The following is a 14,155-nucleotide window of genomic DNA, read 5'->3' on the forward strand; positions in this document are numbered from 1 at the left end:
CATCATCAAATTGCTTCAAGGAGAGGCCCTTAAGCCCTTCTACCACACTGTCAACATCTCCCTCAGCCATAGGACACTTTCAAGCACTGTTAAGAGACGTCAGATCTTTCCACTGCCAAATAAACCATCCCTGGGCCCAGCGGACTTCACAAACTTCTGGCCCATTAAGCACCTTCCATTTATAGGGAAGATCAACAAGAAAGCAGTTGCCATACTCTAGAGCAGCCCTTCCGCAAGGCTAATATACTACAGGACGTCCAATCTGTCTTCAGATCATGCTGCAGCCCTGACACAGCCCCACTCCAAGCAGACGACAACACCCTCCTCCTCAACAACAAGAAAAACTCCTGACATCATGGTCCTGTTCCTGGACCTCTCTGCAGCCTTCGACACAGACGACCATCCAGCTTTGATCACCACCCGGAAACAACAAGCGGGATTTTCAGAGCCGGTCTTGAAATGGTTCACATCCAACCTCACCAACTGGCACCAGTTCATGCAAATAGGTTCTGCAAGATCACAGAAAATCCCCGTCTCCCGCAAAGCACCTCAGAGCTCCATCCTTTCTCTCTTCATCTTTAACCTCTACATGGGATCTCTGGGATCCATCCTTACAGACAGCAGCATCAAGATCCATCAGTCTGCAGATGATACTCAACGCTACATAAAATACATGGGATCTCTGGGATCCATCCTTACAGACAGCAGCATCAAGATCCATCAGTCTGCAGATGATACTCAACGCTTCATAAAATACATGGGATCTCTGGGATCCATCCTTACAGACAGCAGCATCAAGACCCATCAGTCTGCAGATGATACTCAACGCTACATAAAATACATGGGATCTCTGGGATCCATCCTTACAGACAGCAGCGTCAGGATCCATCAGTCTGCAGATGATACTCAACGCCACATAAAATACATGGGATCTCTGGGATCCATCCTTACAGACAGCAGCATCAAGATCCATCAGTCTGCAGATGATACTCAACGCTACATAAAATACATGGGATCTCTGAGATCCATCCTGACAGACAGCAGCATCAAGATCCATCAGTATTCAGATGATACTCAACGCTACATAAAATATCCTCACCAAACCACATCCTCAAATAGCTCAAAACAGCCCCAGATTTAAGCATGGGTCTCCAACTTAAACCTACCAGGGTTTACCCCCACCCTCGGCACAATCCCCTCATTCAAGCAACACATTGCAAAGAAGAGTATGGAAGGTGGATTTCAATGTTCTCTCTTACAGAAAGTGAAATTGTTTCTCCTGGAAGATAACTTCAGAACGTACTTACAAGTCCTTTCCCATAGGAAGGCCCTGTTCAACGGTCGCCCCAACACCACCCTAGCACCCCTGAACGGTAGCATATAGGAAGCGGCGCAGCTCATCGAGGGCTTGAAGAAATCATATCACCTCCACATTAAAAGACCTACACTGGCTGCTCCCTCCAGCCCAGACCATCTTCAGATGCTTTGCTTCACTTATAAAGACGTCAATAACAAGACCCCAGCTTACCCGGCAAACAAACTAGCCAAGTCCCGGAGACACCCAAGACCAAGAGCATGGATAACAGCAGAATGGAGACAGAACAACGCAAGAAGGGAAAAACAGACAGCAATCCTTCTGCATTCATGCTCCCAGGATCCGCACAGCATCAGGGCTCGGAATAAAACAGAAAGTCCCCATTTTACATATACCACACATTTGTCATACAATCTCAATAATCCTCACCCTGTGACATGTGCATTTTTCATATGTCAAAAGGAAAGTGACCATCTACTACCATGTAGTAGGTGAGAGGAGTTGCCTAACGGCTAGGGTGGTCGACCTCGAATCTGGGGAACTGGGTTTAAATCTCGGCAAAGACGCTGAACATCCCTTGATTCTGGGCAAATCACTTAATCTTCCTGTGCCTAACAGAAAATGAATGTGTCCTCATGTAATGCAACGGGTGCTAAGTAAAGCGCTCTGCTACCCCATTCGGGTCAAGTTCGTGCTATATAAAACTCTGTAAAATAAAAAATAAATAAACCCATACTTCAATGGCATGTCAAAATTAATATGAGCGTCTACATCTCACAGCCATTGGCAATCATTGATAAACATTTTCTAAAATGGAATTCAAATGTATATTCCTCATACACAGGTAATCTTGCGTGTCTTGTGCTAATTTCACCTCCAGCAACCAAATTTCTCCTTAAATTATTCGACTTTTTAGATGGCCGGACTCAAATAATCACCATGGGTCCATTTAAATCTCATCTGGTTCCATCCCCAAAGGAGTACCGCGGGGCTCATCATGCTGCAGCCCCTGGTAGGCCTCTGAGGTACCTATGCCCTAGGTACATAGTATACCATATACCAGGGGCTTGTAAGGCACTCCAGAATCCAATTAGATGTGTACCTAATGTACATGGAACCCATTTTAGAGAGGAAGCAGCTAGGCTGTGGTCCTGGTTAGCAGGTCCAAAGCCAGACTAAGGTAAAAAAAAACAGTGAAACACCAGCAAAAAGTGGGTGTACCCATGTGAAGCAGATCCTACTCTCCTACAGTGACTTTGGGCAGTCTTCTCTAGGGGATCCACAGAGTCCACTATGATCCCTGAATACCCACAGACATATCTTGTGCTCTTCTGCATCCTCTTCTATGAGGCTCATAGTGCTCCACCTCTGATCCCTAAAAGCAGACATACATACCTTGTATTCACCTGTGAGACTCGGAGGATGTCTTTACTTGTGAATCCTGACCTGGGCACACTTCTCTATTGGATCCACAGGGTGAATTGTGATCTCTCAACACCCGAAAACATACTTTGTATCCTCTTAAAGACTTAAAAAGTGACCTCACTCGTGGTACCTGAACACCAACACACCTACCTTGTTCTCCTCTGCAGGTCTTTCCTCTGGGTCACTTAATGAGTGTCTTTACTTGTAAATCCTGAACACCTACATACACTCCTTTCACAAACTTCTCTTTGGGGCCCACTGGCACATTATGACCAATAAACAATCACAGACATACCAAGAGCTCTTAGTAGCCTCCTCTATTGACTCTCTGGTGACTTTTGATTCCCTGAACATCCACAGACATTCCCTGTTCTCTTCAGCAGTCTCCTAAATTGCACACACATGTAGGGTGACTAGATGACGCCATGCCACAGGCACTCAAACTTTCCATTTCTGAACTTTTGATTTAACATATTAGTGCATTCTGGGAGTTGTGGTCTTGGTTCATTTTACTGAATCCTATTGCTTCAACACACCAGATAAAAAATATATATAAAAGTAAAGTCCAAGAATAGAAAAACGGCGTTCCAGTGACACAGCCATCTGGTCACCCTATACAATGGGTGACTTTTGACCTCTGAACACTCACACACAGTTTGGGCTCTCTGGCTGCCCCTTGGTGTGGCTCACCAAGTGACTTTGTGTTCCCTGAATATTCACAGACATACCTTGTGCTCTACACTTGTCGTTCCTAAACACCCACACGCACCTTGTGCTTGTTTGCAGGTTTTTCGGTTGGGGCTAGGTGTGCCTTTGTGATCCCCGAATGCCCACAGACGTACCTTGTCCTCTTTTCCAGCCTCTTCTTTGAGGCTTGAACAACCTGTGATTTCCTAAAATCCAACTTAGATATCTTGTGTTCCTTTGAATGACTCATTGCATGTCTTCATTAGTGAGCTCTGAGCACCCACTCACATAACTTGTGCTCTTGGACAACTATCTTTATGGGACTCACAGGGCGCCTTGGATCACTGAAGACCCAGAGACATTGTAACTTCTGAAGGCCTCCAGGAGTGTATTCACTAGTGAATCCTGAGCACACACATACCCTGTGCTCTTCTGCAGCGACTCTATGAGGTACACAGAGTGACTTGTGACATGTAAGTACGTGCACACATACCTCGTGCTTTCTGGCTGCCTCCTTGATGGGGCTCACAGAGTGACTTTGTGATCCCCGAATATCCGCATACATGCCCTGTGATCTTCAATTGTAGTTCCAGAACACACACAGACACACCTTATAATCGGTAAGCAGGTTCCTCAATGGGGATCATAGTGTGAAATTGTGATACCTGAATGCCTATAGACATACCTTGTACTCCTCTGCAGCCTTCTCTAGAGGACTTGCTGAGTGTGTTTTATGCTCCTTGGACTCCCAGCACACCACACATATCATCCTTTGATCCTCGGCACAGAACAGCCTCAGTTTCTCGTGATGTTTCTCACACAGAGTCTCCTCCGGGGGCCTCACGGGGGGCAGCTGAAGCTGTTTTGCAATTTCTACCATGTTCCCCAGTTGCCTGTTGGGTCGGAGGTTTTTCCCAGAAGATATTTCCCTGCACTGTGGACAGGGGAAGTTTCCATCCCTTCCCTCCCAGCTCTGAGTGATGCAGGAGCGGCAGAAGTTGTGTCCACACTCGATGGACACAGGATCCTTAAAATATTCCAAACAGATGGAACAAGTGGCCTCTTCCTGGAGCTTCCCGAGCTGAGCTGCTGCCGCCATGATGCAGGAATGCAGGAAGTAAACTTAAGTTTCATTTCTCTCTCCGTGTGTGAAGTGGGCGTGTCTGTGCTTCTGCCACTCTCTGTCTGCGCTGGGACTTCCGGGGTCATGTTACAGTCACAGAGCAGGAGGGAACTGCCACTTGGTTTTGTTCTCACTTTCTGCAGGTCTCAGGAGCTGCACTTAAAAACGATGTTCTGTAAAATCCTTTGTATTTTTTAAATATGTTGATTGTAATCATTGTTTAAGAATTGTACATATTTAAAAATATTTTTTAGGCAATTTCTTTCTGCATTTGCAATTTTACCTTAAGGTTTTAAAGCCTGCAAAGTACCTGCTTTTGCTTCATGTTTTTTAATCTATTTCAGCCATGCATACAAATACTAGTCAGGGTCAGGCCAGTAAATAACCGTCCAGATCAGATCGCAACTCCACCTGTACTTGGTACATGTTCACTTGTTGATGCCTTTACATCTGAAGTTTTGTGTTTAAGAGAAGATTGTAGCCACTGCCTGTGATTAACAGTTCTGTGTGTGAGGGAAGATTGCACTGCTGCTGCTTGTGCTGTACTCTTCAGTGTGTGGGGTAGCTTGCACTGCTTGCGCTGCACTTCTTCTGTGTGTGAGGGAAGCTTGCACTGCTGTTGCTTGTGGTGCACCTCTTCTGTGTGTGAGGGAAACCGGCACTGCTGTTTCTTGTGCTGCACTTCTGTGTGCGAGGGACGCTTCCACTGCTGTTGTTTGTGCTGCATCTCTTCTGTGTGAAGGAAGCTTGCACTGCTGGTGTCTGTGTCGCACCTCTTTCGTGTGTGAGGGACGCTTGTACTACTGTTGTTTGTATTGTACTTTTGTATGTGAGGTAAGCTCCCAGTGCTGTTGTTTTTGTTGCTTCTCTCCTGTGTGAAGGAAGCTTGCACTGCTGTAGCTTGTGGTGCACCTCTTCTGTGTGAGAGAAACTTGCACTGCTGTTGTCTGTGCTGAAGCTCTTCTGTGTGCAGGAAGCCTCCACAATTGTTGCATGTGATGCACCTCTTCTGTGGGTGAGGGAAGCTTGCACTGCTGTTGTCTGTGCTGCACCTCTCCTGTGTGAAGGAAGCTTGCACTGCAGTTGTCTGTGCTGCACCTCTTCTTTGTGAGGGAAGCTTGCACTGCTGTTGTCTGTGCTGCACCTCTTCTGTGTGTGCAGGAAGCCTCCACTGTTGTTGCTTGTGATGCACCTCTTCTGCATGTGAGGGAAGCTTGCACTGCTGTTGTCTGTGCTGCACCTCTTCTGTGTGTGCAGGAAGCCTCCACTGTTGTTGCTTGTGATGCACCTCTTCTGTGTGTGAGGGAAGCTTGCACTGCTATTTTCTGTGCTGCACCTCTTCTCTGTGTGCAGTAATCCTCCAGTGTTGTTGCTTACTGATGCCCCTCTTCTGTGTGTGAGGGAAGATTGCACTGCGGTTGTCTGTGCTGCACCTCTTCTTTGTGAGGGAAGCTTGCACTGCTGTTGTCTGTGCTGCACCTCTTCTGTGTGTGCAGGAAGCCTCCACTGTTGTTGTTTGTGATGCACCTCTTCTGCGTGTGAGGGGAGCTTGCACTGCTGTTGTCTGTGCTGCACCTCTTCTGTGTGTGCAGGAAGCCTCCACTGTTGTTGCTTGTGATGAACCTCTTCTGTGTGTGAGGGAAGCTTGCACTGCTATTTTCTGTGCTGCACCTCTTCTGTGTGTGCAGTAAGCCTCCACTGTTGTTGCTTACAGATGCACATCTTCTGTGTGTGAGTGAAGCTTGCACTGCTGTTGTCTGTGCTGCACCTCTTCTGTATGAAGGAAGCTTGCACTGCTGTTGTCTGTGATGCACCTCTTCTGTGTGAGGGAAGCTTGCACTACTGGTATCTGTGCTGCACCTCTTTTGTGTGAGGGAAGCTTGCACTGTTTTTGCTTGTGATGCACCTCTTTTGTGTGTGATGGAAGCTTGCACTGCTGTTGTCTGTGCTGCACCTCTTCTGTGTGTGAGGGAAGCTTGCACTGCTGTTGTCTGTGATGCACGTCTTCTGTATGAGGGAAGCTTGCACTGCTGGTGTCTGTGCTGCACCTCTTTTGTGTGAGGTAGACTTGTACTGCTGGCGTCTGTGTTCTCTCTTCTGTGGGAGGGAAGCTTGCACTGCTGTTGTCTGTGCTTAACCTCTTCTGTGTGAAGGAAGCTTGCACTACTGGTATCTTTGTTGCACCTCTTCTGTATGAGGGAAGCTTGCATTGTTTTTGCTTGTGATGCACCTCTTTTGTGTGTGATGCAAGCTTGCACTGCTGTTGTCTGTGCTGCACCTCTTCTGTGTGTGAGAGAAGCTTGCACTGCTGTTTTCTGTGATGCACGTCTTCTGTATGAGGGAAGCTTGCACTGCTGGTGTCTGTGCTGCACCTCTTTTGTGTGAGGTAGACTTGTACTGCTGGAGTCTGTGTTCTCTCTTCTGTATGAGGGAAGCTTGCACTGTTTTTGCTTGTGATGCACCTCTTTTGTGTGTGATGGAAGCTTGCACTGCTGTTGTCTGTGCTGCACCTCTTCTGTGTGTGAAGGAAGCTTGCACTGCTGTTGTCTGTGATGCACGTCTTCTGTATGAGGGAAGCTTGCACTGCTGGTGTCTGTGCTGCACCTCTGTTGTGTGAGGTAGACTTGTACTGCTGGCATCTGTGTTCTCTCTTCTGTGGGAGGGAAGCTTGGACTGCTGTTATATTGTCTGTATGCACCTCAGTTGCCTGTAGTGCACCTGTGAAGAGGAAGCATGAACTCCTACTGCCTGTAATTAACCAGTTCTGTGTATGAGGGAAACTTGAATCGTCGTTGTGTGTGACTTGTGTACCTTTTATGAATGTAAAGATGTTCTGAGTCGACATTTTCATATTTTGGATCTTTTTTCTCCTATCAAGGCTACCTCTTTCTCAAATTCAAGCCAGGGGCTGATTTTATATGCCTTGTGTTTTAAAATATGCCTCTTCCCAGCTGTGGCATGTATGACTGTGTCCTGATTGTGACTGTTCCATACATAAGGGAAGTCTGCATTACTGCTATATCCATCATGTGTGCGAAGTAAGCTTGTTCTACCTGTAATATCTACCACTGTGCTTGTTCCATGTGTGAGCACTGCTGCACCCATTCTGTGTGTGAAGGAAGCTTCTTCTGCCTGTACCTGTTTGATTCTGCAATGTGCAATGTGTGTGAGAACCTCTGCTGCTACTGCGCTAAACTTTTATCTGAGGGAGAATCTTGCACTCTGATGGCATGTGCTCTGCTCAGATTGTATATACAAGAAGATTACACTGTGGCTGCTTGCGCTGTACTCTGTGTGAATAAGAAGCTTGCACTGTGGCTGCTTCTGCTGAACTCTGTGTGAATAAGAAGCTTGCACTGTGGGTGCCGGTGCTGTACTCTGTGTATGAATGAGCAGCTTGACTGTGACTGCTTGTGCTGTACTCTGTGTGAATAGGAATCTTGCACTGTGGCTGTTTGTGCTGTACTCTGTGTGACGAAGAGCTTGCACTGTGGGAGCTGGTGCTGCATTCAGTGTGTGAGTGAGAAGCTTGACTGTGGCTGCTTGTGCTGTACTCTGTGTGAATAAGAAGCTAGCACCGTGACTGCCTGTGCTGTACTCTGTGTGACTAAGAAGCTTGCACTGTGGGTGCTGGTGCTGCATTCTGTGTGTGAGTGAGAAGCTAGCACCGTGACTGCCTGTGCTGTACTCTGTGTGACTAAGAAGCTTGCACTGTGGGTGCTGGTGCTGCATTCTGTATGTGAGTGAGAAGCTTGACTGTGGCTGCTTGTGCTGTACTCTGTGTGAGTGAGAAGCTTGACTGTGGCTGCTTGTGCTGTACTCTGTGTGAATAAGAAGCTTGCACTGTGGGTGCCGGTGCTGTACTCTGTGTGACTAAGAAGCTTGCACTGTGGGTGCTGGTGCTGCATTCTGTGTGTGAGTGAGAAGCTAGCACCATGACTGCCTGTGCTGTACTCTGTGTGACTAAGAAGCTTGCACTGTGGGTGCTGGTGCTGCATTCTGTGTGTGAGTTAGAAGCTAGCAGCGTGACTGCCTGTGCTGTACTCTGTGTGACTAAGAAGCTTGCACTGTGGGTGCTGGTGCTGCATTCTGTGTGTGAGTGAGAAGCTAGCCCCATGACTGCCTGTGCTGTACTCGGTGTGAATAAGAAGCTAGCACCATCACTGCCTGTGCTGTACTCTGTGTGAATAAGAAGCTTGCACTGTGGGTGCTGGTGCTGCATTCAGTGTGTGAGTGAGAAGCTTGACTGTGGCTGCTTGTGCTGTACTCTGTGTGAATAAGAAGCTAGCACCGTGACTGCCTGTGCTGTACTCTGTGTGACTAATAAGCTTGCACTGTTGGTGCTGGTGCTGTATTCAGTGTGTGAGTGAGAAGCTTGCACTGTGGCTGCTTGTGCTGAACTCTGTGTGAATAAGAAGCTTGCACTGTGGATGCCGGTGCTGTACTCTGTGTATGAGTGAGAAGCTTGACTGTGGCTGCTTGTGCTGTACTCTGTGTGAATAAGAAGCTTGCACTGTGGGTACTGGTGCCGTATTCTGTATGTGAGTGAGAAGCTAGCCCCATGACTGCCTGTGCTGTACTCTGTGTGACTAAGAAGCTTGCACTGTCGGTGCTGGTGCTGTACTCTGTGTATGAGTGAGAAGCTTGACTGTGGCTGCTTGTACTGTACTCTGTGTGACTAAGAAGCTTGCACTGTGGGGGCTGGATCTGTATTCTGCATGTGAGTGAGAAGCTAGCACTGTGGCTGCTTGTGCTGTACTCTATGTAAATAAGAAGCTTGTACTGTGGGTGTAGGTGCTGTATTCAGTGTGTGAGTGAGAAGCTTGACTGTGGCCGTTTGTGCTGTACTCTGTGTGAATAAGAAGCTTGCACTGTGGCTGTTTGTGCTGTACTCTGTGTGACGAAGAGCTTGCACTGTGGGAGCTGGTGCTGCATTCAGTGTGTGAGTGAGAAGCTTGACTGTGGCTGCTTGTGCTGTACTCTGTGTGAATAAGAAGCTGTGGGGGCTGGGTCTGTATTCTGTATGTGAGTGAGAAGCTAGCACTGTGACTGCCTGTGCTGTACTCTGTGTGACTAAGAAGCTTGCACTGTGGGTGCTGGTGCTGCATTCTGTGTGTGAGTGAGAAGCTAGCACCATGACTGCCTGTGCTGTACTTTGTGTGACTGAGAAGCTTGCACTGTGGGTGCTGGTGCTGCATTCTGTGTGTGAGTTAGAAGCTAGCTCCGTGACTGCCTGTGCTGTACTCTGTGTGACTAAGAAGCTTGCACTGTGGGTGCTGGTGCTGCATTCTGTGTGTGAGTGAGAAGCTAGCCCCATGACTGCCTGTGCTGTACTCGGTGTGAATAAGAAGCTAGCACCATGACTGCCTGTGCTGTACTCTGTGTGAATAAGAAGCTTGCACTGTGGGTGCTGGTGCTGCATTCAGTGTGAGTGAGAAGCTTGACTGTGGCTGCTTGTGCAGTACTCTGTGTGAATAAGAAGCTAGCACCGTGACTGCCTGTGCTGTACTCTGTGTGACTAAGAAGCTTGCACTGTGGGTGCTGGTGCTGCATTCTGTGTGTGAGTTAGAAGTTAGCACCGTGACTGCCTGTGCTGTACTCTGTGTGACTAAGACGCTTGCACTGTGGGTACTGGTGCTGCATTCAGTGTGTGAGTGAGAAGCTTGACTGTGGCTGCTGGTGCTGTACTCTGTGTGAATAAGAAGCTAGCACTGTGACTGCCTATGCTGTACTCTGTGTGACTAAAAAGCTTGCACTGTTGGTGCTGGTGCTGTATTCAGTGTGTGAGTGAGAAGCTTGCACTGTGGCTGCTTGTGCTGAACTCTGTGTGAATAAGAAGCTTGCACTGTGGGTGCCGGTGCTGTACTCTGTGTATGAGTGAGAAGCTTGCCTGTGGCTGCTTGTGCTGTACTCTGTGTGAATAAGAAGCTTGCACTGTGGGTGCTGGTGCCGTATTCTGTATGTGAGTGAGAAGCTAGCCCCATGACTGCCTGTGCTGTACTCTGTGTGACTAAGAAGCTTGCACTGTGGGTGCTGGTGCTGCATTCAGTGTGTGAGTGAAAGGCTTGACTGTGGCTGCTTGTGCTGTACTCTGTGTGAATAAGAAGCTAGCACTGTGACTGCCTATTCTGTACTCTGTGTGACTAAGAAGCTTGCACTGTTGGTGCTGGTGCTGTATTCAGTGTGTGAGTGAGAAGCTTGCACTGTGGCTGCTTGTGCTGAACTCTGTGTGAATAAGAAGCTTGCACTGTGGGTGCCGGTGCTGTACTCTGTGTATGAGTGAGAAGCTTGACTGTGGCTGCTTGTGCTGTACTCTGTGTGAATAAGAAGCTTGCACTGTGGGTGCTGGTGCCGTATTATGTATGTGAGTGAGAAGCTAGCCCCATGACTGCCTGTGTTGTACTCTGTGTGACTAAGAAGCTTGCACTGTCGGTGCTGCTGCTGTACTCTGTGTATGAGTGAGAAGCTAGGCTTTGGCTGCTTGTACTGTACTCCGTGTGACTAAGAAGATTGCAGTGTGGGGGCTGGGTCTGTATTCTGTATGTGAGTGAGAAGCTAGCACTGTGGCTGCTTGTGCTGTACTCTATGTAAATAAGAAGCTTGTACTGTGGGTGTCGGTGCTGTATTCAGTGTGTGAGTGAGAAGCTTGACTGTGGCTGCTTGTGCTGTACTCTGTGTGAATAAGAAGCTTGCACTGTGGCTGTTTGCGCTGTACTCTGTGTGACGAAGAGCTTGCACTGTGGGAGCTGGTGCTGCATTTAGTGTGTGAGTGAGAATCTTGACTGTGGCTGCTTGTGCTGTACCCTGTGTGAATAAGAAGCTTTCACCGTGACTGCCTGTGCTGTACTCTGTGTGACTAAGAAGCTTGCACTGTGGGTGCTGGTGCTGCATTCTGTGTGTGAGTTAGAAGCTAGCACCGTGACTGCATGTGCTGTACTCTGTGTGACTTAGAAGCTTGCACTGTGGGTGCTGGTGCTGCATTCTGTGCGTGAGTGAGAAGCTAGCCCCATGACTGCCTGTGCTGTACTCTGTGTGAATAAGAAGCTAGCACCATGACTGCCTGTGCTGTACTCTGTGTGACTAAGAAGCTTGCACTGTGGGTGCTGGTGCTGCATTCTGTGTGTGAGTGAGAAGCTTGACTGTGGCTGCTTGTGCTGTACTCTGTGTGAATAAGAAACTTGCACTGTGGCTGCTTGTGCTGCATTCAGTGTGTGAGTGAAAGGCTTGACTGTGGCTGCTTGTGCTGTACTCTGTGTGAATAGGAAGCCTGCACTGTGGGCACTGGTGCCCTATTCTGTATGTGAGTGAGAAGCTAGCCCCATGACTGCCTGTGCTATACTCTGTGTGACTAAGAAGCTTGCATTGTGGGTGCTGGTGCTGCATTCTGTGTGTGAGTGAGAAGCTAGCCCCATGACTGCCTGTGCTGTACTCTGTGTGACTAAGAAGCTTGCACTGTGGGTGCTGGTGCTGCATTCAGTGTATGAGTGAGAAGCTTGACTGTGGCTGCTTGTGCTGTACTCTGTGTGAATAGGAAGCTTGCACTGTGGGCACTGGTGCCGTATTCTGTATGTGAGTGAGAAGCTAGCCCCATGACTGCCTGTGCTGTACTCTGTGTGACTAAGAAGCTTGCACTGTGGGTGCTGGTGCTGCTTTCTGTGTGTGAGTGAGAAGCTAGCCCCATGACCACCTGTGCTGTACTCTGTGTGAATAAGAAGCTAGCCCCATGACTGCCTGTGCTGTACTCTGTGTGAATAAGAAGCTTGCACTGTGGGCGCTGGTGCCGTATTATGTATGTGAGTGAGAAGCTAGCCCCATGACTGCCTGTGCTGTACTCTGTGTGACTAAGAAGCTTGCACTGTCGGTGCTGCTGCTGTACTCTGTGTATGAGTGAGAAGCTAGGCTGTGGCTGCTTGTACTGTACTCTGTGTGACTAAGAAGCTTGCACTGTGGGGGCTGGGTCTGTATTCTGTATGTGAGTGAGAAGCTAGCACTGCGGCTGCTTGTGCTGTACTCTATGTAAATAAGAAGCTTGTACTGTGGGTGTCGGTGCTGTATTCAGTGTGTGAGTGAGAAGCTTGACTGTGGCTGCTTGTGCTGTACTCTGTGTGAATAAGAAGCTTGCACTGTGGCTGTTTGCGCTGTACTCTGTGTGACGAAGAGCTTGCACTGTGGGAGCTGGTGCTGCATTCAGTGTGTGAGTGAGAAGCTTGACTGTGGCTGCTTGTGCTGTACTCTGTGTGAATAAGAAGCTTTCACCGTGACTGCCTGTGCTGTACTCTGTGTGACTAAGAAGCTTGCACTGTGGGTGCTGGTGCTGCATTCTGTGTGTGAGTGAGAAGCTAGCACCATGACTGCCCGTCCTGTACTCTGTGTGACTAAGAAGCTTGCACTGTGGGTGCTGGTGCTGCATTCTGTGTGTGAGTTACAAGCTAGCACCGTGACTGCATGTGCTGTACTCTGTGTGACTAAGAAGCTTGCACTGTGGGTGCTGGTGCTGCATTCTGTGCGTGAGTGAGAAGCTAGCCCCATGACTGCCTGTGCTGTACTCTGTGTGAATAAGAAGCTAGCACCATGACTGCCTGTGCTGTACTCTGTGTGACTAAGAAGCTTGCACTGTGGGTGCTGGTGCTGCATTCTGTGTGTGAGTGAGAAGTTTGACTGTGGCTGCTTGTGCTGCACTCTGTTTAAATAAGAAGCTTGCACTGTGGGTGCTGGTGCCGTATTCTGTATGTGAGTGAGAAGCTAGCCCCATGACTGCCTGTGCTGTACTCTATGTAAATAAGAAGCTTGTACTGTGGGTGTCGGTGCTGTATTCAGTGTGTGAGTGAGAAGCTTGACTGTGGCTGCTTGTGCTGTACTCTGTGTGAATAAGAAGCTTGCACTGTGGCTGTTTGTGCTGTACTCTGTGTGACGAAGAGCTTGCACTGTGGGAGCTGGTGCTGCATTCAGTGTGTGAGTGAGAAGCTAGACTGTGGCTGCTTCTGCTGTACTCTGTGTGACTAAGAAGCTAGCAACGTGACTGCCTGTGCTGTACTCTGTGTGACTAAGAAGCTTGCACTGTGGGTGCTGGTGCTGCATTCTGTGTGTGAGTGAGAAGCTAGCACCATGACTGCCTGTGCTGTACTCTGTGTGACTAAGAAGCTTGCACTGTGGGTGCTGGTGCTGCATTCTGTGTATGAGTTAGAAGCTAGCACCATGACTGTCTGTGCTGTACTCTGTGTGACTAAGAAGCTTGCACTGCGGGTGCTGGTGCTGCATTCTGTGTGTGAGTGAGAAGCTAGCCCCATGACTGCCTGTGCTGTACTCTGTGTGAATAAGAAGCTAGCACCATGACTGCCTGTGCTGTACTCTGTGTGACTCAGAAGCTTGCACTGTGGGTGCTGGTGCTGCATTCTGTGTGTGAGTGAGAAGCTTGACTGTGGCTGCTTGTGCTGTACTCTGTGTGAATAAGAAGCTTGCACTGTGGGTGCTGGTGCTGTATTCAGTGTGTGAGTGAGAAGCTAGCACTGTGGCTGCTTGTGCTGAACTTTGTGTGAATAAGAAGCTTGCACCGTGACTGCCTGTGCTGTACTCTGTGTGACTAAGAAGCTTGCACTGTGGGTGGT

General features: G+C 48.5%; 1 protein-coding gene across 2 annotated transcripts in view; it reads right to left on the reverse strand.

The window, feature by feature from the left end:
- The window catches only part of LOC146869622 (E3 ubiquitin-protein ligase TRIM39-like), a 111,197-nt gene extending 106,626 nt beyond the window's left edge, over window positions 1–4,571 (reverse strand). Inside the window, exon 1 of one of the 2 annotated variants that reach the window (XM_085608707.1) lies at window positions 4,113–4,571. In XM_085608707.1, coding sequence (XP_085464833.1) covers window positions 4,113–4,526 — 414 coding nt within the window. In that variant the 5' untranslated portion in view covers window positions 4,527–4,571. The remainder of the gene's footprint in view (window positions 1–4,112) is intronic. The other variant, XM_085608698.1, reaches the window with a different exon arrangement.
- Window positions 4,572–14,155: the final 9,584 nt, after the last annotated feature.

Source organism: Triturus cristatus, chromosome 1_1 (genome assembly GCF_964204655.1).
Source record: "Triturus cristatus chromosome 1_1, aTriCri1.1, whole genome shotgun sequence".
Lineage (NCBI taxonomy): Eukaryota > Metazoa > Chordata > Amphibia > Caudata > Salamandridae > Triturus > Triturus cristatus.